Source organism: Podarcis muralis, chromosome 11 (genome assembly GCF_964188315.1).
Source record: "Podarcis muralis chromosome 11, rPodMur119.hap1.1, whole genome shotgun sequence".
NCBI classification, from domain to species: Eukaryota; Metazoa; Chordata; class Lepidosauria; order Squamata; family Lacertidae; genus Podarcis; species Podarcis muralis.
In genome coordinates this window covers 37745438-37770204 of record NC_135665.1, presented here as the reverse complement: position 1 = coordinate 37770204, position 24767 = coordinate 37745438, and the positions used below count along the sequence as shown (strand labels likewise).

General features: G+C 42.7%; 2 protein-coding genes across 5 annotated transcripts in view; one reads left to right on the top strand and one right to left on the bottom strand.

The window, feature by feature from the left end:
• POLK (DNA polymerase kappa) overlaps positions 1–17554 on the bottom strand; it is a 33243-nt gene extending 15689 nt beyond the window's left edge. The window contains exons 1-7 of one of the 2 annotated variants that reach the window (XM_028749280.2): positions 17403–17554; positions 8558–8727; positions 7689–7808; positions 5778–5930; positions 4260–4391; positions 2411–2564; positions 467–589 (exon numbers count right to left, since the gene is read on the bottom strand). In XM_028749280.2, the coding sequence (XP_028605113.2) occupies positions 467–589; positions 2411–2564; positions 4260–4391; positions 5778–5930; positions 7689–7808; positions 8558–8692 (817 nt within the window). In that variant the 5' untranslated portion in view covers positions 8693–8727; positions 17403–17554. The remainder of the gene's footprint in view (positions 1–466; positions 590–2410; positions 2565–4259; positions 4392–5777; positions 5931–7688; positions 7809–8557; positions 8728–17402) is intronic. The other variant, XM_028749281.2, reaches the window with a different exon arrangement.
• A 247-nt stretch (positions 17555–17801) lies between these two features.
• CERT1 (ceramide transporter 1) overlaps positions 17802–24767 on the top strand; it is a 53100-nt gene continuing 46134 nt past the window's right edge. For all 3 annotated transcript variants that reach the window (XM_028749284.2, XM_028749282.2, XM_028749283.2), the window contains exon 1: positions 17802–18187. In XM_028749284.2, the coding sequence (XP_028605117.1) occupies positions 18092–18187 (96 nt within the window). In that variant the 5' untranslated portion in view covers positions 17802–18091. The remainder of the gene's footprint in view (positions 18188–24767) is intronic.

The following is a 24767-nucleotide window of genomic DNA, read 5'->3' as shown; positions in this document are numbered from 1 at the left end:
GAATGGAGCTGTGGCTGGCTGGCAGCGTTGGGTCACTACGCAAGGAAGCTGTCTCTACAACTCCCTTGCGTGTCGGAGTCAAGCTCTGATGCACAAGCCTGTCATGGTTATGGTTATGACCCCTCAAAAAAATGTGCCCGGGGCCGCGGCCTCCCCACCCACCCCACTATACCACTTTGTATGCCATTACAGAGTAGACCAAGTTTAATAGCAAGGCTTCTATGTTGTTGGCTAAAGCCTGAAGAGTTCAGGACTTTCATTTATTGAGGTTGAGCACATGACTCTGATACAGCAGTTTTAGCAAGTCATTTTGTTTATGTCAGTTAATTTTTTCTGTAAACAGAACCTGTGCATTTCTTCACATAACAAGGATCTTGTGAATCTACTTTTAAACTCTTGAGATGTACTGGAGAAGTATTATGGAACTTTAAAATATTTCTAATAATATAAATATAAATTTGCTTACCAGCACTGGCAGTAAGTCTTGTTTTTTGTTCAATCCTAAAGCGAATTTCCTCCACCACTTCCTCAGCTGATGCTCCAAAGACAACTGGCTTTATCTGAGTTGTTGACTGTTGGTGTTGTTGTTCTAGGTGCAGCAGAGAAGGGTGAACAATCTGCTTATACATCGGAGTATCAACATCAAACAAGACTGGTGAACAGTCATGTGTATCTTCACTCAAATTTGATTAATCACGTGTTGCTATATTCTGCTTGCCTCAGAAGAAAAAGGGTCAGAAGCTATCAGAATTCTATAAGCAAAACTAATCTCATTTGCTAGTTCTCTTACACAAAAAGTAAATGCCACCTTCCTTTTCCCTCCATTTTCCAAGCTCTTGTAAATATTTTTTACAAACAGCACAAAAAATTCTCATTGTTATTATTGTATTGCCAATTACCCCAAGGCTGGAAAAACTAAGTCCTGCTACTGCCCAAACAAAGGAGTACAGTGTGTTTACTGCATTTAAATGAGCAACATAAAAAATAGCATGGATTAAAACTGTGTACATTTACATAGATAATACTTTTTAGATTTTTAAAAAAACCTTTCAGCATTTACTTCTTATATGGTATTAGTCACTTTCAGTTCAGGTTCACAATGGGATTCACTCCAAGCCCACATATCAAAAAGCATCATCATGCATCTGTACGGTGCTTTCTCTAGGAAAACCATGCTCAAAGTGGCTCACAAAAACACTGGAATAGTTTACATAATAACATATTTCTCAACTGTTTTGACCAGTGTACCTGTTGTAAGAAAACTTTGTAAAGAATTGATTGAGTACCTGCTCATCAGTTATAACTGAAGCTGTTGGGCAACATGATACACTGTATACAGTTGGAGTGTCACCCTGGTAATTATTAAACACTTGGTCAATGCTCATCAGCTGCTTAGCATAATGAATGAATTATGCCACCAACTGAAACGAAATGGGGAATCTCGTGCAGAATAGCATCAAGAATTCACTTGGAATTCCAGACTGTGACATCAGACTATTGATCCATAGCTTACTACTTGACTCAACTTTGATAAGAAGTTCATAGGGCAATGTGGGGCCTGACAGCTGCAGCACTGTGAAGAGAAGCATGTGAGCAACTTGCTCCGATGAAATCTAGGACTGGACTGAAGCTTTGTGTTCTTCCAGCGCCAGGTTTACCTCTCCCAGACTCTGCTCCTTCGTTGAGGAATGTAATATCTTGAAGGAGAAGACCTTTGGCCTGGAGCCTAATATTTCCCATTCTCTCAGCCAATTCCCTACAGGTTCAATGACTGTGTTGACAGGTCAAAATGGGGATGTGCAAAGTCCCTAGTGTGGAGATGGATGTTTCCTAAGGAACAAAAGCTTCAAGGGTACAGACTCTGGAAATTCCAGTTCAAAGGGCTGTGACTCAAAGTATCACAGTCCAATACTCCCAGGTCTGGTCATGGTGCTGGGGCCTGTATCAGTTTCCAGCATCTCCTCCTGCTGCTGCCGCTGGTCTTATTAATCTGGCCGGGCCATCGGAACTGAAGTTAGAGCCCAGGCAGCTGCTCTGGATGGGGGTTGTGACATTTGCTTCTATGCAGTGTTCACTTGGGTGCCAACACTGTTTTGAAAAAGTGATACCCTGAAAATTAGCACCATGAGACTTGCCGGCAAACTATTGCTCTTTTACAATGGCTGCAACTCCCCACTTCTGAAAACATTAATTCCACTAAGTTTAATTACAATTGCAATATTAAAAAGGAAACTTCACTAGTGATTTCCTAAAGTGTTTCAACTAAATTGCTTCAAGATTAGCATTACATGCAAGCAGCTAATAATTACAACTAATATTTAGCCACATGATTTCCTGACTTAGCAAGTCATAATATATAAAAGCAAGGTAAAATGTTCTTTTGGTCTGGCAGTTCCAGATAATTGCTTACCATTTAGAGCAGAGTTGTATGTTTTGATGAAATGCTGCCTTTTGTCTTCAGGCCAGTTCTTTCTTTCTTCTAAGTACTCTGTTATGTTCAAGTAGGCTTCATCAAGCCCCATGGGCATAAAGTGGGGATCATATTCAGCAAGTATTTCCCTAACCTTGGTAAATATAATTTTTAAAAATGTAAAGTTGTGCTGCTATAGCAAAAAACAAATTTTTAAAAAATCATTTGAAGTACCATGCATTCAGTCAATACCAACACTGTATCATTCATTCTTTTAAAATTCCATTATGATTGATCAATACTAGAAGAATTTTAAATCATAAATATTTTATTGACGTTCCAAATTTGTACTGCATATGGTTCACAGTTAGAGCAACCTCACTAGAAATAAATGTAAAGTTATTTACTCAGATGTGTGAATGTAATTATTTTACTGTGTGTGAACCTCTTTTTAAGATGAGATTTATACACCAAAGATAAAGTGACAGATACTGGTTGATCTTTGCTACTTGCAAAATCAAAACAAATTTTCTTCAAATTTAAAGGAAGAAAATTGTTTCCTCACATTTAAAAAGAGAATAAGGGTATGTTAAGTAAGCATCAATTTCTTCTCAGAGTTTATATAGGTTGACAGAAAAGAATGCTAATCTCAAATGTGAATGCTATTCAATACAACATTATTAGGAGGTGCTAATTGAGGAAATGGGGATGCGGGTGGCGCTGTGGGTAAAACCTCAGCGCCTAGGACTTGCCGATCACATGGTTGGCAGTTCGAATCCCCGCGGCGGGGTGCGCTCCCGTTGCTCGGTCCCAGCGCCTGCCAACCTAGCAGTTCGAAAGCACCCTCGGGTGCAAGTAGATAAATAGGGACCGCTTACTAGCGGGAAGGTAAACGGCGTTCCGTGTGCGGCTCTGGCTCGCCAGAGTAGCTTTGTCACACTGGCCACGTGACCCGGAAGTGTCTCCGGACAGCGCTGGCCCCCGGCCTCTTGAGTGAGATGGGTGCACAACCCTAGAGTCTGTCAAGACTGGCCCGTACGGGCAGGGGTACCTTTACCTTTTAATTGAGGAAATAAATTTCCTTATCTTATGGCTAGGTCTGTTAGGAGGAATTCATCCAATGATGAGGAGGGAAGAAGTACCTTTCCCTCCTCCTTCCCACCAAACTATAAGGTAATGGGTAGGTAAAGGTCCCCTAGACGGTTAACTCCAGTCAACGGAGACTATGAGGTGACTATGAGGTGATGAAGTGAGACTCATCTCACTTCAGGTCAAGGGAGCTGATGTTTGTCCACAGACAGCTTTCCAGGTCATGTGGCCAGCATGACAAAACTGCTTCTGGTGCAATGGGACACGAGGATGAGTGTCAGAGAGCACAGAAACGTCATTTATCTTCCTGCCGCAGCAGTACCTATTTATCTACTTGCACTGATAGGCTTTCAAACTGCTAGAATGGTAGAAGCTGGGAAGGAGCAACGGGAGCTCACCACCATCATGTGGATTTGAATCTCCAACCTTCCAACTGGCAAGCCCAAGAGGCTCAGTGGTTTAGATCACTGCGCCACCCACATGTGCCCCACCGAACTATTATGTTTATGAAACTATAACGGCATCTTTAACATTTTACTTTTTCAGAACAAACTTAATTAATTAAAACATGAAGCTTAACCATCACCATTTGCAATTCAAGGAACACGTGTAACAAAATACAATCAGCAAGGCTGATATCCTAACCATGTCTACTCAGAAGCAAGTCCCACTGAATTGGATGGGGCTTACTCCTGGGTAAGTGGGGTTAGGATTGCACTCTAAATCTATGTGCATTCTGCTGTGGAAAGAAATTACGTACCTCTTTACTTACTTCTTCATATTTCTTAAAGTTTAATGGCACTATAGTAAGATGTGGGCAGAGTTTCTTGGCAATAAACCCAGGCATGGCTGCACGTACCCCAAATCTTCTGGCATGATAATTTGAAGTGGACTTAAAAAGACAAGACATACTTTAAAATCATGCACTGAAGCCATTTTAAATGGCTTGTACATTGCGGTCAGAATACAGTAACTCATTAGGTATGCTGGGTGGAATCTACACATATATTTAAAAAACGCAGTGAAAATGCTTTTTTAAAAAACGTTTTGAAAAATCCATTGATTTTTGCATAGCTCACTTTTGCCATCGAGAGTCACATTAATATATTGCACTTTACCACCCATTTAAAACGTCTTATTTGCAGCTGTGTAGCTGAGTCCCTGGGCAAATGCAGAATCACCAAAATCAGGACAAAAGAAAAAAGATGGCCAGTTGCAGCTGACCTGGAGATCTAACTAAGCATTTTTTAAAATATTCTGTTAGTATCTTAGGATCTGGCCTAGGTAAGTTCAACTCCAGAAATGCAACATTTCCAACCAGTAGTTCAATATAAGCTCAAAGGAGGCGAGTGTACCTACATATACCAATATATTGAGCCAGTATGGGAAACCTCATTCCTGAGTGCCAAATGTGGTCCTCCATGCCATTCTGTTTGGCTCTCAGACTACTCCCCAGGCCACACTCCTCACAGAATCTATTTTGCACCTTTAGTATTTTGGCCTGGATGAAATGTGCCCTTGAACATGCCTCTTGCTTGTTCAGCTGGAGGACTAACAGGGGCATGTGGCTTTGTATAGAAACTAGCCCACCACATAAAGGTAAAAGTGACATTTGTTGCTCTGCCCACTTTTGCTGCTGGCCCCACCCACAAATGTATTGTGCCTTTGGAAGGTTACCCAGAAAGATTTGTAGTACTCAGGCTGGAAAAGGGCTCCCCTGATGCCCTTAGAATGTTTGACTATGGCTGTATACACACTCTTGTTTATTATGCATTCAGTGTGCTCCCACCACCGGTTTGGTAAGTGGTATACACATGACATCTGCTAAAATCCACACCTATCCTGTATCTGTCTTTTCATTCCTTAGGAAATACTGTGTTTTGATGTGTTTCCCCCCCAAACCAGCAGCAGTCCAAATTGAGAAAAAGAGTGACTTACCTAGCTATGTTTTAAGCCAGTATTATGTACACTGCCAGGTTTAAATCCCCATCCGCCATGAATCTCACTGGGTGTCCTTAGGCCCATCACTGTCTCTAGCCTAACTTACTCTACTGGGTTTTCATGAAAATAAATGGTGGTGAGAGAACAATGCACGCTGCCTTAAACTTACTGAGGGAAAATGTGAGATTAAAATGTAATAAAACAAACAAGCATAGCTTTCTGAACTAACTGTTCAGCTTGAATATCTCTTTACCACAAGTTTAGAAACAAGCTACTTGGAAATATCAGGCGGTGGGGGAGAGAATTGTAGCAAATGTTACCATATATTCCACCTTACCAGCATACTCATTGACCCCACTGCTATGGGCTTGTCCCTCAATTCAGGATTGTCTCTCAGTTCAACAGCTGCATAAAAGGCATCCATGTCAATGTGTACAATGGTACAGCTAAGATCACGGCTCTGATCTAACTTCATTGCAAGCTTATCCATCTGCACATAAGTAAATATATACAATTAGATAGAATTAGATAATTTTTCTTGTGGCATACAATGATTCTTATCAATATAACACTCTAAAGGAAAGTAATATAATATACAGAGACAAATGGAAAAGATATTTTGGTAATCTTGCTGTGCGGGAAAACAGTATCTGATTTGGCCAAGACTATAAGAATAGCTTTGGCACTTTAGACGTTAACTATTTTAGGACTGCTTTACAGCTTTACACACAAAGATAAACAATGTAAAGACATAATGGGCCTTGATGCATGACCTCCCCATGCCATTACAAATCATTCAGTTTGCAATGATGTGGAATAAATGACATTACAGCTTCTAATCAATGTCCCACGTCACTGAGGTTTGTCTTACGAAGCAACCACCACGTGGCTTCTATGCTACTTTTAGTTTGTTTATCGTGGCATGGGGAAATGGTGCACATACATATGGTAATTGTGGTACCAATCTTGCACTCTGTATGGGGAAAAGAAGGGCTCAGAGTAACTCATATGAAGCTCTAATATAAACTTAGTATGGCTATTTTATTTAAGCAATTTATGTAATGCTTGGCTACAATAGTCTCTAAGCAGTGTACAAGAAATACAGTACAGAACGGGGTGGGGGGTGGTTAAAGCTTCATCTAAAATGCCTGCAGAAACAAAGAAGGCTGCAGTAGGTGGCAGAACTTCAACAGGAAGAGGACCTGTCTGACCTGAACGGGAAGGGAGTTCCACAACATTGGGCCCATAATACTACATGCATGGCTCCCTGCGAATATAAGCCATGCATCTGAATTAGGCCTTGGCGGTGTATTGATACAACATCCAGGACCAGTATGAGGGGCAGACCATGATGGCGGCTTCACCTGGCAGTATATCGTGGGTGAAACCAATGCCGCTTCTGAGTCCCTCTGCTACCAGTGCCCTTTCAACATTGGGCCGCTGGTAGCAGAGGGACTCAGGAGAGGTGGGAGCCTTCCTGTCCCCCAGAAGAACCTTACAAAGAAGCTCCGAGGTCCCGCGGGCGAGCAGCAGGGACCTTGGGGCTTGCTCAGCTAAGGGGCGGGAACCCTCCTTTTCCTATCATGGACTTTGGGTGATTGGAAGATTTATACATAAATCTACTTCTTGATAATATACCGTATAACTTATATTTAAAAACCAATAATATGAATATGAGCATAAGATCTTGAATATAATCACAGGTACGTAATAGCTTTTAAAGTAAGAACAATAATATAAATTTCTCCCACAGTTTTTCTATTCTGTTTTCCTTTTGAACTACCAAATCATTATATTAAATCCAATTCCAAAGTGCTCCCAGCACTGCATAATAAATAAAATTAAAGAACCTAAATTTGAATCTATTTTTTCTGTATCTAAACCACTGGTATTTACAGATTTTTTCCCTCAGTCATAATGGTCAAGATTGCTGGGAAGGTATGCACTGACCTCACTCCTCACTCCCACCATGACCAGAATAGAAATTTAACAATAGCTTCTGAGAGCATTAAAGATGAAGGTTAGCAGACTTGAAAGACGAGTTGAGGCACTTCAGAAGTATGCACATTGAGTTTGGTCAAGAGATTGCTTCACATATCATTCAGGTTTATCAAACAAGCTTTTATTTATTTAAGTGGTAATGCTTTGTCAAAAGTAATCTTAACTTCATGTTTACATAAGAGGCTAATACCATGGGCTGCCTAAAAATACTTTCCTCTCCTAAATGAATCAAGTTTATACATATTACCTTTATCTGTGCTTTCATAAGCTGTTGGTCGGTTACTTTACTTTTTAATTTCAGGATTTTTTCAATTCGCTCATTAACTTGTTGATCCTTCTTCAGCTCATTTTCATAAAATTTAGAACCCTGCAAAATAGATTTAAATTATTTAATATCCATCATTAGCCTTATCCAGTCTAGTGCAGTTCGATATAATTCTTACATAATTATTTTTAACATTAAAAACACATTTTAAAAATTTAGTCAGCCCCAGTATTTGTTACACCAGCTTTCAGGATGCCAGACATCACAGCAGTTAGCAGCAAATGAAGGTGGAAGTGGAGTCACTCAATAAAAATTATATGAAGATACACAGAGCACCAGCAAAAGACGCTGCCTGAATATTAATTTGCACACACATTTTGTTTGTGTGATGATGCGTTATTTTCGATAAGCCACTGAGCAACATGGTAAAATGTTATAAATATTGCACTAGGCTAGCATAATGTTACCAAACACAACATTTCAGAGGCATTGCAACATTAAATCTGTGTTGCATGCACAATATTCAAAATTTGCAGAGAAGGCAGCAATTTAAAAAATCAATTAATTATTTGGCATGTCACACTGATTAGAAATAATAATTCAGCTTCATTTTAATTTGCAGCGTGCCTAAAATTTGATAAGCACTGCACAGAGATTAAAGATGAGTCAGTACTTGCCAGCAGACATATTCTCTTAACACAGAGACACATCCCAAAAAAAATGGATGTGGAGGATACCTTGCCTTCTTCACTAAACAATAAAGCATGCTAGTAAAAACCCTACAGTTTTTATTGAATGTAATCAATACCTGTGAATAGCTAAAGCATTTGTAAGAGTTTATACAAACAAACCTTGGAAGCTTCCATTATGATTTTGTTGATCTTCTCCTTATCCAGCCCCTGCATTCCAGCTTTGTTATCATTGAGGCCCAGTCTAAGCAAAAGGCCCTCTCTGGGAGAAGCATTGCCTTTATCTGCATTTTCCATTGCACAACCAAGTGAACAGATTCTCAGTTCTTGCCCTGAAAAAAACAAACTGCATAATTTTGCTAGATGTACTACAGTGGTACCTCGGGTTACATACGCTTCAGGTTACAGACTCCGCTAACCCAGAAATACTACCTCGGGCTAAGAACTTTGCTTCAGGATGAGAACAGAAATCGTGCAGTGGCGCAGCAGCAGCAGGAGGCCCCCTTAGCTAAAGTGGTGCTTCAGATTAAGAACAGTTTCAGATTAAGAACGGACCTCTGGAACGAATTAAGTACTTAACCCGAGGTACCACTGTACTGACATTATCACATCATAATGCTACAGTACAAGAGAGGGTACCCTTTTTATGTGGCCCATGGATGCCCTCCCTGTTGGTTGTGGCAACTCCTCTGCTACTGTGGCAGTCTCAGCAGAGCTATCGGTGCTCTGAAGTCTGGCCCTTTCTTCCCTACTATTCAGCTGTGGTGAGCAGTTATTAACATCAGGAGACAACAGCCTCGCTACAAAGAATTCTGGGTGTGAAATAGTGACTGCTGCTGCTCTATGGATGCTCAAAAGTGTATTCAGTGCTGTAATGATTCGGTCCTACAGCACACATTAGGAGCTGGACTCCCGCTCACTCCATTTGCCAGCCCCCTGCTATTCCCCTTGAGTTTCCCCTTCCCACCCCATGCAACTACCAGGCTTGCTTTTCAACTTCCCAATCCCATATCTGAAGCCACTTATCTTCTATTCTGCAGCCCTGCTTTCCACCCCATTTCACCTTCAGCCCCCATCTTCATGCTTCCCCACTCCTTTTGTGCAATCCCCTGCACACAAACCACCCCGTGGTAACCTCCTGCAACATCCTCCTGTCACACAATGCAGCTACTAAGCACCCTTTTCACCTTCTACCCAATTATGAAGCAGAAGAAGCGTGTCTCGTATCTCAGGGTGCTGCCAAGATTTCCCTTTACAGTATATAATGTAAATAACTGTACTTCATATTATTATAGATTTTACTTTTTGAATGGATTGTGCACACCTTTAGAACCATAGCCCATAAGATAAAAAACAAAAATAGGAAAAATAAGTCAACTGCATTGGAAGATTTTCAGTACATGAATTTCGATCTGCTAAATTTCTATGGTAACAACACAGAGCACAGGCATATTCTATACTACCAAAGTTGGTAAAGTTCAGTTATGATTATGTTATTTAAGAATGTTTATACTAAATGTCTATCCTTACAATTCTTCATTTTACTGAACTCAAATTCTTTGACTTTTCTTCAAGTCGAGTAGTAATCTTTATTTTATAAAGAGGTATCCTTAAAGCGGGACGCAGGTGGCTCTGTGGGTAAAACCTCAGTGCCTAGGACTTGCCGATCGCATGGTCGGCGGTTCAAATCCCTGCGGCGGGGTGAGCTCCCGTCGTTCGGTCCCAGCTCCTGCCCATCTAGCAGTTCGAAAGCACCCTTAAGTGCAAGTAGATAAATAGGTACCGCTTTATAGCAGGAAGGTAAACGGCGTTTCCGTGTGCTGCGCTGGTGCTGGCTCGCCAGAGCAGCTTCGTCACGCTGGCCACGTGACCCGGAAGTGTCTCCGGACAGCATAGGCCCCCAGCCTCTTAAGCGAGATGGGAGCGCAACCCCAGAGTTGGACACGACTGGCCCGAACGGGCAGGGGTACCTTTACCTTTACCTTATCCTTAAAGCAGATTTTAGCTAACTATTAAAGTGAAACTCAATTCAGCAAAAGGCATTCACCAAAACCTAAGGATCACCAAACCACCTCCACCCATATCTGGGCTCCTAAATACAAGAATCCTAGAGAGGCACTGTTTCTATCCACTCATAAAATCCTTTGGAACAATCAGGAGCATTCTTTCCACTCAATAGAGCTTTTGCAATTTTTAAGAGCCCTGGTGGAACACAAGATTCTTGTCAGTTTCAAGAATAGTAATAATGTCAAGGAGAAAGTGTGGTTAGTTTGCATGTGCTCAGGAGCTTAGGATGTTTGGTTTGCCTTAGGCTCTTTCAGATGAATGGCTAAAACTACAGCATTGTTATAGCCTTCATTTAGCAATGAGAGCAAGCATAAGCATCTTAAACACAGCTTGTAATGCACAATATATTATAGTGTACAACTGAACATTTTTAATCATAGACTAGTAAAACTGAAATTCTAGGCATAATTTCCTTCAAATGGTTGTAGTTCAGAGTGATCTTTTGATAACATTAATCTAGGCTAGCATTTTTCAATTATGACAGGTTATTCAGATTATTTTGGTTCCATCAGAGCTGACAAGAACTTGCATACAAATCCTTTAGGCTTCCCCCGCACCCACACAAAAAGCAGGATAACGTACCATTTGGCATATACAAATGTGGATGGAGAAAATCTTAGCTTGAAGCTATAGGGAAAGCAAGGCTTAAAATGCTTTAGAAATAAGATTATGTCGAAGCATCAACAAATAGGGCAACTGTAATTTATGAGACAAAGAAACATGCCAAAATGTAATATACGTTTTTCATTTGTTTTCTAAATGGTAGTAACATCCACAGACATGGCCTGTATACCTTCTCTTCTCCTTAAGCTATAAAAGTATCCAAAGTATCTGCATAGTTTGAATTTGTGAAGTCATGGAACTGAAAGTCCTTTGCCACTGAGCTACTGCAGCCCAGCCAGTAGCTTTGTGCCACAGAAGTTAATGGAGAGTTTATTTTACACCAATCAATTTAATGGGGACTATTCATTCTTACTGTAAAAACAAAATACTGTAGACCTGATGTGAGGCACATTGGGAAGGAAAGAAACTGAAAGAGGGAGGAATGTAAGAGATACACTACCCCTTTCCCAGCAGCCCCTCCAATATACTTGCTCTTCCTGGCTGTCATAATTTCAGACAACTCAGTACCATGTATAGGATGTGGAGGGAACAGAGAAAGCCCTCTAAGTGCACACCTTCAAGATAAGCAATTATGTAATTTGCTCAGTTAACTGTCAAGGGTAAAATTGTAAATCCAACCTGTAATTAGCTATATACCCAGGACAGTGTTGCAAATTACTATTACTGTGGGAAACACACCTTTGTTTTCAGCAGCAAAGATGCCAAATGGTTGGACTAGATGGCCCCTGTAGTCTCTTTCCAACTCAACAATTCTATTATTTCCATCTACATTTGCCTATAAATGGTCATGTATGCATTTCTGGAAACCTGGCCCAATCGAACTGTGCAAGGCTTTTTAAAAAATTTATTTATCTTATTTATTTATTTATTAAAAGAGATTAATTTGCCTAGATCAGAAACTGTTGGGTATCGGGCCTAGGCTACCACCTATACACGGAAAGCTTCTACAGTTAGAAGCAGAGGGTGAACAGTAATCCTCCCACAACTACAAATCTCTTGCTCATCACCCATTACAGTTATCAAGCTGGATGTGTGTCACAATACAGTGGTACCTTGGTTTACAAACTTAATCCATTCTGGAAGCCCGTTCTTAAATCAAAGCGTTCTTAAACCAAGGCGTGCTTTCCCATAGCAGTGGGGGACTCAATTTACAAATGGAACACACTCAACATGTTCTGCTTCCAAGGCAAAGTTCACAAACCAAAACACCTACTTTCAGGTTTGTAGTGTTCTTAATCCAAGTTGTCCATAAACTAAGCTGTTCTTAAACCAAGGTACCACTATAATACTAAAGGGGAAATTATCCCCACAGCTCTTCATCTGTAAGCAGCCAAGATAAAGGTAAGGGAACCCCTGACCGTTAGGTCCAGTTGCGGACGACTCTGGAGTTGTGGCGCTCATCTCACTTTACTGGCTGAGACAGCTGGCGTACAGCTTCCGGGTCACGTGGCCAGCATGACTAAGCTGCTTCTGGCGAACCAAAGCAGCACACAGAAACACCATTTACCTTCCCGCCTATTTATCTACTTGTACTTTGATGTGCTTTCAAACTTCTAGGTTGGCAGGAGCAGGGACCGAGCAACGGGAGCTCACCCCATGGCGGGGATTCAAACCGCCAACCTTCTGATTGGCAAGCCCTAGGCTCTGTGTTTTAGACCACAGTGCCACCTGTGTCCTGTAAGCAGCCAAAGGTTTGTTTAAAAAATAAATACAGTGGACGCTTGGGTTGTGAACATGATCCGTGCGGGATGCACGTTCACAACCCGCAGCGTCCGCAACCCGCAGCGGCACATCTACACGTGCACGGGTTGCAATTTGGGGCTTCTGCACATGCGCAACCACCGAAACCCGGAAGTAACCAGTTCTGGTACTTCCAGGTTTCAGCGGTCCGCAACCCGAAAAAACGCAACGTGAAGCGTCTGTAACCCGATGTATGACTGTAAATAGCAATTTAATTTACATTAAATTGGGAATTCAAGTGTCAGGTTTCATACTGCAACAGGAAACATATTCCCTAAAAGATGCTTTTCCAAACTCTCCAAAATATAAATTTAGCAACATTTCTAGGCAAAACGTTATTCCTGGTTTGTTGGCTTTGCACTGGAAATTACCCTAAGATTTCTAACAAGGCAAAGGGCAGCAAAAGGGAGAACAATTGTTCTTCACTTCCTTATGGCAATCTTTCTAAAATACCCTGTCATTAATACTATTTTCACAAGGCAGGCAATTCTTCCTTTCCTATTTCTTATAGCCAATTTCTCACATTCTTATCTATTTCTACTCTCCTCTGAACTGTCGCCAGTTTGTCTGCATCCTCCTTAGGTGTGGCTATCAACACAAGACAAAATCGTTCCAGCAAAAGCATGATCAAAGCCAAGCAGAAGATGGTTACTCCCAAAGTGGTGGATGCTGTGATTCTGTTAATGCAACTCAAAACAGTATTTTATGTCTAAAACAATAGATCAGGCTATTAGTTTTCTATGTGTGTTTTTTTACTGTCATTTAAAAATAGGCTTGATATAATATCAAATCTTCATCCACCCTAGATCAAGCTTCATAAATAATTCCCAAAATTCCTATTTTCTGCAACAAGATCCCTGCCACCAGATCTTCCTGTTTCTTTAAGTAATACTATTTCCTCTTCTACAAAGATTTATTCTAATGCAATCTTGCAAAGAAGCCCGCAAAAGTTAGTAGCCTACAAACAAATTTACCAGCCCTCTTATCCACAGGATAGTTAAAAATAAAATAAAAAGCACTACTATCAGAGAGGTCTTGCACCAGCCTATTAATTCCTGTGCTAGATGTGCATAAAGGGGCTTTCCTGCTCCATGGCTAGTATGGAGACCAAATAAATATATCACGATTCTACCAGTTCACTCACTCATCTGCATGTAATTCCTGCAGAAGACTCTTAGCAAGGCTATTCATTACCTTTAATACCAGAGGTAGTTTATCTCTGAATACCAGTTGTTGGGGGACCATAAATAGGGGAGAACTGTAACATTTATCTGCAATAGTGGGCTTCCTATAGGCATCTGGCTGGCCACTGTGAGAACAAAATGCGGGCTAGATAGGCTATTGATTTGACACAGCAGCTACCAGGCTGAGTTGTTGGAAACAATATATTCTAAATGATTGGGATTTTTAAAACAAAATACTTTATCCATCAAAATTCAAAATATTTTAAAAATTCATATTCAGTGACACTGAAAATGCTCCAATTAAATTTTGATGCAAAAGGTTGGTATTGTGAAAAGAGACATTATGAAGTTTTCATCTTGCATAATCTTAAATGCATGCTTAACTAAACTGTGTACTGCTAACCCAGCATCACCGATCTAAATGGTATTCTTGCTGTTGACTCCCCCTCCCCAGCCTACAACTACTGCATGTTACATGATGAATGTTGGAGCAATTAGGGGACAGAACCCCAACAGCTCCTAAAATTGTAATCTTAGCACATCAAGCGTTTCTGCTCCCCAACCCCTATGGCTAACTCCCTGAACAGTAGTAATGGACATTTAAAACAACAAAGCAATCCTACCATATCTACACAGAAGTAATTTATACTGAATTCAGTGACATACTCCCAGGTAAGCAGAGTTTGGAATCTAGCCTAATGTACATAAGGAATGCAGATTCTGAAGAAGTGTGTCATAATAGGAAGAAATCAGGAAGAGCAAAGTGGTAGAATGTTGCAAGGGGCCAGGAAAAGTGGAAGATGGTTACAGATGGAGCAAAAGTATCAAAGAGAGCCACTGTCCAATATCCTGTGAAGGGGCCATCACACATTATTTGATTTAATTGTTTGCAGACTCTTTTTCTGTGCAAGTCAATGAGATGTTTATATTTGCTCCTTTGACATGTACCTTGAAAATGTAAGAACTGCATTCCTGGATGATATCAAAGCCTACATGTTGCCCAATAATTCAACCTTCAGTTGTAGCCAGCCAGATCATCATGACCACGCCTGTTTGCTAAAAGAACCACTGGTTGAGTACACCTGTGCCCACATAAAAGTATCAGTTTGAAAATGGGACTCCCAAGTAGGTGTCTATGGGCATGACGGAATTCCTGCCCCTCCCTTCTAAAAACAAAAACCAAAAAACCTTATTTATTTCAACAACTTACATACCGTTTAACACCCAAGTTTCAAAGGGGTGTACCATTAGATTACAAAAACAAAAAATGAAGTTTTTAGGTGTTATTTGTTTGGCAGGGGGTGGCCTACTTTTTTGTCTGTTTTATTTGAGTTGTGCATAATAAATTTGCCTCTTGTTCGACAGGAGTTGGTGGGTCTCAGCATCAAAAAAAAATCTTCTGTGAAATGGGTATTTTGTGATGGCCACAACTTTTTAGATTTCTAAATCTGCTTTCAGGTCTCAAAAGTTGGGGGCCTGTTGTAGAACCAAGTTGGCAACTACAAACCCATGAACTGCATACAGATCCCCAAATCAATTATATTTGCTCCCTGGCATATTTTAAATGCAAGGTATGGTGGAGTGTTTGCTCAGATTCCGTAAGTAAAGTGGTCTCTTTGTGGGAGGTTTTACTGTATATGGAATGCCTGAACTACTGTACATAGGTTCTGCTGCTATATCCTTAACTAGTGAACCTTGGGGCTACCACAGAGCCTTTTTTGGAAGTGGCATCTGAGTTGCAAAACAACCTCTGCAAAGATGCCTCTCCAGTCCCTTCTTTACAACCTTTTTGGCAACAGGGGAAGATTTTCTGAGGTTTTTAAGCAGTTTTTTAACACTAGACTGCAAACTATTTTATGCTTTTCCTAGGTAGTTATTTTGTTGTTTTGTTTTTTTAATGTGTTTATTAAATTTTCAGATATACATTTTCCATCATTAACAGTACACAACAGTACATCCAATGATTTCCCTTCTTCTCCTTCCATGTTTCCTTGCACAGTGGTACCTCTGGTTACAAACTTAATTCATTCTGGAGGTCTGTTCTTAAACTGAAACTATTCTTATCCAATTTCCATTTGCATCCTGGGGCAAAGTCTGCAACCAGGAGCAGCTACTTCAGGGTTAGTGGTGCTCATAACCGTAAGCGTTTGTAACCAGAAGTGTTTGTAACCAGAGGTACCACTATACTTCCAAAAGTAACTGCATAGTCTATTTCCTCCATCTAGTTCCCTCCTTCAGCGGTGGAGGAAGCCTCTTGGGCACCTGGGGCGGTGCGCCCAGCAGCAGGGCGAACTGCCCATAGGGATGGGGCGTGCGGCGCCCTTAGGGAGGAATGGGACGGGGCACGCCACGGGGCATCAGCCGCCCTACAGCTGAGGGGGAGGCAGTGGGAGGACAGTGTGGAGCCTATGGGCGCTGGAGATGTGTGGCTCTAGTGCGCTGCAGGCCCCATAGTGAGTGCCGCCTGCCATTTTGTCACCCCCCCTCAGTGGGGACACCCAGGGCAGGTCGCACCTACCGCACCCCCCTTGCTACACCCCTGCCCTCCTTTCCTTTATATCTTAAGCTACATTATACTGTTGAATGTAGATTAAGATATAATGGAAAACAGGAAACTAGCTGGAGGAAATCAAATATGCAGGAAATCAAATATGCAGGGGGTTGCTGCCTTTTATTGTTGATTGCTAAGCTTTAATTATTACTGCATAGGGTCTTGTGATTCTAGTATGCTTGCTGTCAGCCGCCCCAAGCGTGTTTATCGATAGGTGGCTATAAGAAGTCTAATAAACAACTTCGTGTCATTGGCTACCTGTGAAGAGGGCAGCGTATACCGCAAGATGCATTTTAGTTCCTTAAGGCTGGATGATTTTGCACACTCCCCCCAAAATGAGAAATTGTTTTTCCCTGCTCTAGCCTAGTCCAAAACCAAGCACGTTTATCATCCCGCCACAATTAGCAGCGCCACAAAATGCCATGGTAAAATAAATAAAAATCTGAAATCGGCTTTTGCCGCTTGGGAACGAACCATGGCAACAGAGGCGTCGCTGCCTGTCTCTTACGGAGCGAGCCTGCTGTGCATGTTTCCTCAGAAGTAACTATTTCTCCCACGTAGCTATTGCAAAGGACTGCAGTTTCCCCTTCCTTCGGTTTAAGCGTTGGTTATGCACACACTACATATGCACGGCTGCCCGGAGCCACTAAAAACCCTCTATATGTGTTTATCTGCCTACATGTGACTACAAAGGCAGCTGCCCCATTGCTGAGAAGGAACTCCTTCGCTTCCCTTCCCATATTTGTTCCTAAACGAGGTGTGAAGAGAAAAGCTCCCTTTCAGGGGAGGCGAGAAGAGCAATATAGCAGGCGAAGGGAAAGCAAAGCTCAGGTAGACACACCTCAGTCTCTCACCAGCCCCCGCTTCCGCAACAATTAAGCCGCGCCAAGATGGCGACCACCCGAGGCTTTAGAAAAGAGAACGGACGACGGCCGGCGTCTTGAGAATCCCGCGCCCAAGAACTACAGCACCCAAGAAGCGCCGAGGAACGCGACGACTCGCTGGTTCCACCGACCCCGCCCCGTTTCCCAGAGGGCAGCGCGCCGCCAGAAACCAACCCCCTCAGCGGACTACACCTCCCAGCATGCCGTTGACCCAAAAGCCTTCGCTGCCAGGGCGGGTAGGGCTTGGCGAATTATAGTGGCTTAGAGCGAGTTTCTCGAGTAAGATGGCGGCGGGAGCGGTGGCGGCGGCGGCAGCAGCAGCGTCGCTTTGAGGAAAGAGGAGAGAGAGAGAGAGGCGAGCGCTCGCTCCGCGGCGTGGCTGCTTCAGATGGTCGGCACTATCTACCAGCGTGCGCTAAGCGGGGTTGGGGGTTAAGTCGGGCGCTGCGGTCCCGGCGGCGGCCAGAAGGGGACAGGCAGAAGGGCTGGGGCGGCGTCGGCGACAGCAGCAGCAGCGAGAGCGAGAGCAGCGGCAGGAGCAGCAGCGGAGCCTCGCGGAGAGAGGCGCCAGGCAGGTAGAGCGAGCTCCCGCGGCGGCCTCGTCGCTTCGCTGCCCGCTGGCAACGGCTGTGAGGGAGGCGCCTCCATGTCGGACAACCAAAGCTGGAATTCCTCGGGCTCCGAAGAGGATCCCGAGACCGAATCCGGGCCGCCTGTTGAGCTCTGCGGAGTCCTCAGCAAGGTAAGGGGGTTCCTTCCTCTCGCCGCCACGGAGCGGTCGTGCTCGGCTCGGCTTTTCACCTGAGCTCCCGAGGCCCCCCCCCCCCCGTCTCCTTCGTGGTCGACGGGGGACATGCGGGGGGCGCCCCTTGCGGTAGGGTGGCCGGTTGTGGGAGCCTGGCGCCGAGTCCCCCCCTCTCCCCGCAATAACTGGCCCCCTCGCCTGGTAGGGTGGCGGCCTAGAAGCCTCCTGCCCCTCTTCCCCAGCTTAGAGGGAGGTCTCCGCACATCTCCTTCCCCGCCTCCCACTGGGTGTTGTGGCTTCTGTTTTTGTTATTATTCCGGTTTGGTGGTGGTGTGTTAAAAAAAGGCTTTACCTCTGCAGTCTTGGAAACCTTTTATCCGGGTCGGGGGGCGGATTGCTTAGTTTCAGAGCGAAGCCTTCGCCCTTTCTAGGTGGAAAATGTCTGTGAATGTCACTTTCTCTATTCCCCAGCAGCCCACCCGCCGCTGCCACCTTTCCTTGATGATCAAAGTATGAGTCTTGGTTTGAGGAAGGGTGACTTGGTAAAATAATATTCGTGCTCATTGGAGTGGGACTTTTTATTATTTAATTTCTGTGTGTGTGTGCGCGCATGTGATGCAGCGGAGAAGGAAAAAAGATCAATCTGTTCCATCAGGTTCTTCTCAAGAGCCTGGTAATCCTGACTAGATTTCACTTGTAGCCACAGCTTGGCTGAGTAATGCTGCCGAGGCAGCCTGTATGGGGAATCGCTCAGGGCGCTTCCACTCGTTGATTCTGCACGACTGGAAAAGCTAACTTATTGGGCCCACGAATCGAAACCTTACACGGTTTTCTCCCTCTTTTAAAAAAACGAAGGAAACAAAATCATGTGATATGCATGAACACATAACGCACAATTGTACCATAGAGAAGAGTGGTGTGACCTTTGCTCTAAACAGTGCAGTAAAATAGACTGACTGGAGGGACAGTATAGGGAGAAAGTACAGGAGAAAGCAGCTGTATACACAACTGGAGGACTTTAAGGCTTCAGTCCCTGTATTATTTCTAATTTTTAGCGTGAATCCTTTGCAGTTTTGCTATTTAGAAACTTGCAAAGGAGTCATTATTCAGACAGAAAGCTAAGTTTTTAAGCAAGACATCAAGTTTTAGCAATATGATTAAGTCCTTCAGAAACTAAATGGTAATTTTGCTTTTTGAAGCAGTTTCACTTGCACTATGTTTTTGACCCTGTTTTGTGTACTGAAGCAAGCAGTGAAAGCACAAGCTGTGAGATGCTCAAGTTGGAAAACGTTATTGCTGAAAAAGCTTTTGCAGTCCAGTTAGTTTTCACGTATTTATAAGGAAACTAAACATAAATTCCCAAGTATTGTCATTTCTGAATTAGAAGGTAGATAAGGGTAAAGGGACCCCTGACCATTAAGTCCAGTCGTGACCGACTCAGGGGTTGCGGTGCTCATCTCGCTTTATTAGCCGAGGGAGCTGGCGTACAGCTTCCGGGTCATGTGGCCAGCATGACTAAGGCGCTTTTGACGAACCAGAGCAGCGCACAGAAATGCCGTTTACCTTCCCGCCAGAGCGGTACCTATTTATCTACTTGCACTTTGACGTGCTTTCGAACTGCTAGGTTGGCAGGAGCAGGGACCGAGCAACGGAAGCTCACACCGTCGTGGGGATTCGAACTGCCGACCTTCTGATCGGCAAGTCCTAGGCTCTGTGGTTTAACCCACAGCGCCACCCGTGCCCCGGTAGAAGGTAGATCAAGTGCTGCAAATGGGGACTCTGGATCAGGTAACAAGAATATGACACATGGCATGCTGTCCAGATCTCAGAGATTGGAAACACATGCAGCCCTTTAGCCCAGTATGACTTTAGATGATAGTTAGCTGCCAGAAGGAATTTAGGCATCTTTGTTACAGCAAAGATATGGAGCAACTCTCTGCCATTTTTCTGTAGGAATGGAGACTTCTGTGGTTGAGTCTAGCGCAGCTTTCTTCCACACTGACTATTCCTACTGGCTTTAGCTAAATGGCCTGATTTTTGCTCTAAAGCTTAAGCACAGAATGCTCACCTGCATCTTTGAACAGAATTGTAATGCTCACAACCAGTGTGGATTTAGACAGTTGCCAGGTGCAGGTACTGACGGTTGTGTACAGTATGTAATGTGGCAATTATTCAACATCCTTGACAACTTTCTTTTCTTGTCAACTGTTTAGTTTTAGTTTTTGTTTTAAACTCAATCTGCAACTTACTGCAACTTTTATTATTAGCCAATGTACAATTTATACCAACATTATTTCAGCTCCTTGTCATCATGTGACTTCCAAATGTTAAATCTCAAGGTTGAAATGTATGTTGCTTTTACAGGCTGCCCACCCCTGATGTTAGCCAGGATGCCTTTCCTGTTCTCATCTATACAGGAATAAATGAAAGGAAATCTAAATTGCAAAATGTGATCTAACCTGTTGCATATTAAAAAGCTGAGCTACATTATTGCATAGTTTTTAGAACTTTCTTTGTGATTTGTGTCTTCATTAATGAAATAAATTGAAATTAGTAGATTTGCAAGGATTTAAAAAGCAACAATACAGTCTTCTGCTAAATATAAGGTACAGGAACAAAAAAAAACACCATTTGTTTTCTTATAGAATGCCCACTTGAATGGCAACTTATGCAAGTGCATATTATGCATGCACATATATTATCGCTGTAGAATTCTATACAAGGAATAATTTGCTGTATGTTAGCTTGTCAAACTGCTAAGCTTGCTTCTATCTTTAGTACAATCTTTTTCTCTTTATACTATTCTAATTTAAGATTTTCTATATATTTTAACTTATAGAATGAAACTCATTGTTGTGGAATGGCTTTTGATCTAAGAGATGTCCATTAACATAAGGGAATGGAAGATTGTTTTTGCCAATTCCCTCCTCCTGCTGCAGCCCCTGAACCTCGCAAAAATAAGTTCCAGAAGTTTGGAGGACCCTTCAGAAGAATGTGGAAGATGACATGAAAAGTTCAGGGGACTGCAGCTGGAAGAACTTGCAAAAATTTCTTTCACTCTTGATCAAATGCCGCTCTACAAGATTATTGCCCATTGCATATATATTTTAAGATATTGATTATATTATTAAGACACAAATAGCATTAAAAGTGAAATCCTCAGTTCAGTACTTTTACTGAACATTAATTAAAACTAGATTGTAGATGATCCATTGAGGAAGGGTTAACCAGTGAGTGTTCTATTGTGATCTTGCTTATCATTGGTGGAAACCTTATTGCTATTTAAGTTTCTTTTAAGCTTCTTTTATTTAATATTTTAATATTATGTTTACTTGGGACGCGGGTGGCGCTGTGGGTTAAACCTCAGCGCCTAGGACTTGCCAGTCGCATGGTCGGCGGTTCGAATCCCTGCGGCGGGGTGTGCTCCCATTGCTCGGTCCCAGCACCTGCCAACCTAGCAGTTCGAAAGCACTCCCGGGTGGAAGTAGATAAATGGGGACCGCTTACTGGCGGGAAGGTAAACGGCGTTTCCATCTGCGGCTCTGGCTTGCCAGAGTAGCTTCGTCACGCTGGCCACGTGACCCGGAAGTGTCTGGGGACAGCGCTGGCCCCCGGCCTATAGAGTGAGATGAGCGCACAACCCTAGAGTCTGTCAAGACTGGCCCGTACAGGCAGGGGTACCTTTACCTTTACCTATTATGTTTACTTAGTTATCTGAAGTAACTTGAAGTAACTAATTCTCTTGTTATTCCTAGTATTTTGTTACAAGTTAAGAATAATTTGAAGAGTTCCAGCTCAGTTGGTAGAGCATGAGAGACTTAATCTCAGGGTCATGGGTTCAAATCCCAAGGGCAAAAGATTCCTGCATTGCAGGGGTTTGGACTAGGTCAGGGGTCTGCAACCTGCGGCTCCGGAGCCGCATGTGGCTCTTTTACATCTTTGCCGCGGCTCCGGGGCGGATACTAGCGAGGGGAGGAGGCGCATTGTGTGCCCCGACACTCCTCACTGTGGCGGGCGCTGTACTGGCTGTGACATCGCATGGGGGCGGTGCGTGCATTAGTCATGCACCGTCCCGACGTCACCTTCCCGCCCGCTGTCAGATCGCGGCTCTGGAGATATATTTGTTTTAAATGTCGCAATGGTTTTGCGGCTCCCAGTTGTTGTTTTTTCTTCGGAAACGGGTCCAAGTGGCTCTTTTTGTCTTAAAGGTTGCAGACCCCTGGACTAGGTGATCCTCGTAGTCCTTCCAACTCGACAATTCTATGATTCTAACCAGGGCATCTTTACATTTTGATGAATTTAATCTGGGTCAGTGGTATGGATTTTCTGGAAAAGTTTGAGTGGAAATATTTACCCTATATCAGCTTGTTGGCATGCTAATTTAGCATGCTTAGATTGCATAGTTGGCTCGGTGTCTAGAGCAGTGTTTCCCAACCTTGGGCCTCCAGCTGTTTTTGGACTACAACTCCCATCATCCCTAGCTAGCAAGACCAGTGGTCAGGGATGATGGGAATTGTAGTTCAAAAACAGCTGGAGGCCCAAGGTTGGGAAACACTGGTCTAGTGGATAGTAGTCTGAAAAGGTTAGTTGCAACTTTGAAATTGCCTGTTTTGATACTGTAGCCATTCATGATGTTGCAAATAAAATTTAGGTAACAATGTACTTTTAAAACAAAATTAACTGCAGAAAAGGATGATACCAAACAGTAGGCATACTACAAGTAGACCTACTGAAAACAATGAAATCATTTATCTCAGTTAGTCAACTCTGACTTGAATGCCACCAATTGTAGTGGCAAATCTGCTGTCTCACTCACATCATTACTATCTGCAAACATCTGTCTATCTAAAAAGTGTAATTCATGTTATGCTGCAGTAAATTCACTGATCAATTGCCGTATTTTTCCGTGTATAAGACTAGGTTTTTCCCCTAAAAAAAATGTCAAAAATTAGGGGATGTGTTTTACACGGATACATCTCCCCCCCACTTTCTCAAATCTGAGTCCCCCGAAATAGGGGGCATCTTATACATGGGGTCAGGGACGCGGGTGGCGCTGTGGGTAAAAGCCTCAGCGCCTAGGGCTTGCCGATCGAAAGGTCGGCGGTTCGAATCCCCGTGGCGGGGTGTGCTCCCGTTGTTCGGTCCCAGCGCCTGCCAACCTAGCAGTTCGAAAGCACCCCCGGGTGCAAGTAGATGAATAGGGACCGCTTACAAGCGGGAAGGTAAATGGCGTTTCCGTGTGCTGCGCTGGCTCACCAGATGCAGCTTGTCACGCTGGCCACGTGACCTGGAAGTGTCTCCGGACAGCGCTGGCCCCCGGCCTCTTGAGTGAGATGGGCGCACAACCCTAGAGTCTGGCAAGACTGGCCCGTACGGCAGGGGTATCTTTACCTTTTTTACCTTTATACATGGGGTCATCTTATAGACGGAAAAATACGGTAAATAACTTTTCATCTTAGTTTCAAGACTCCTCATATTGGTAGGGAATGAGTTAATTTATTTGGGAAATAGTAAGTTATTTTCTCTTCACTTTTGCCATGCAAATGTATAGGATGATATCTGGTCATACTTGGAATAGATGCATCAAAATCAATGGACTTGGGTAATTTAAGTTGATTGGTTTCAATTAGTCTATTCATGAGTATGACTAACATTGGTTGTTACCTATAATCTTGGGTCCATCACATGACCTGTGAAAATTGTGGTAATGATGTCTGTTTTCAGCAGTAAGTAGCCATGGTTCATTAGAAAATCTCCAAAATTCCTAAATTGCTCTCCATTGACTCTTAAGCTGACACCTCCTTCCTCTGTAACAACTGTACACCCACATAATCTATTCCAGATGATTGGGAGAGGAAATCTATTCCACCATCAGTGTCCATTCTGCCAGTAGATGAATACCATTGAATTTTATTCATAATAAATTGGTGACTTATTAAGGCTATCTCAGATGTCACAAAGTAATGAAAAATCAAAACTCTCCTCAATACTTTGTGACACTTTAGATGATTCTAATAATTGCATTGCCCACTGATAGGGGTTCCTTTCAAATATGCCTAAATCTTGGTTGCTCTTTGTACCTGCTCTTGCTTGACTGCAGATGGCAAGAATTGAACTCTGTATTCCAAGAACTGCACTATGGCTTTGTCTATTCATGTTGTTTTCTATGCTGTGATGAATAGTTCTGTTTGCCTTTTGAGCAGTGAAATGTGTGGAACTGATTATTGTATTATTGGAAATAAATCCTAGTGGCTTTTCTCAATTATAATGTTTACTTAAGTTAAAAGAAATGAAAACTTTTTCTTTAACTAAGAAATGAATACTTTTTTATTTCGAGTGTAGGTATAAAACTTTGTGTTTGTTTCTAATGATTAATATATTGTACTTGCCAATTTGAATTGTTTAAAAATGCAACTATACAGGCACAAGGGCATGCTTCTGTAATTACCATTTTCATTCACTATGACAATCCTATGAGGACACAATGGCCTGGTTCAGAAATCATGGTAAGACAAAACTATGACTTACCAGGATTGTGTGGGACTCCAAAGAGAATCTTGTGGTCACATTGCTCCTT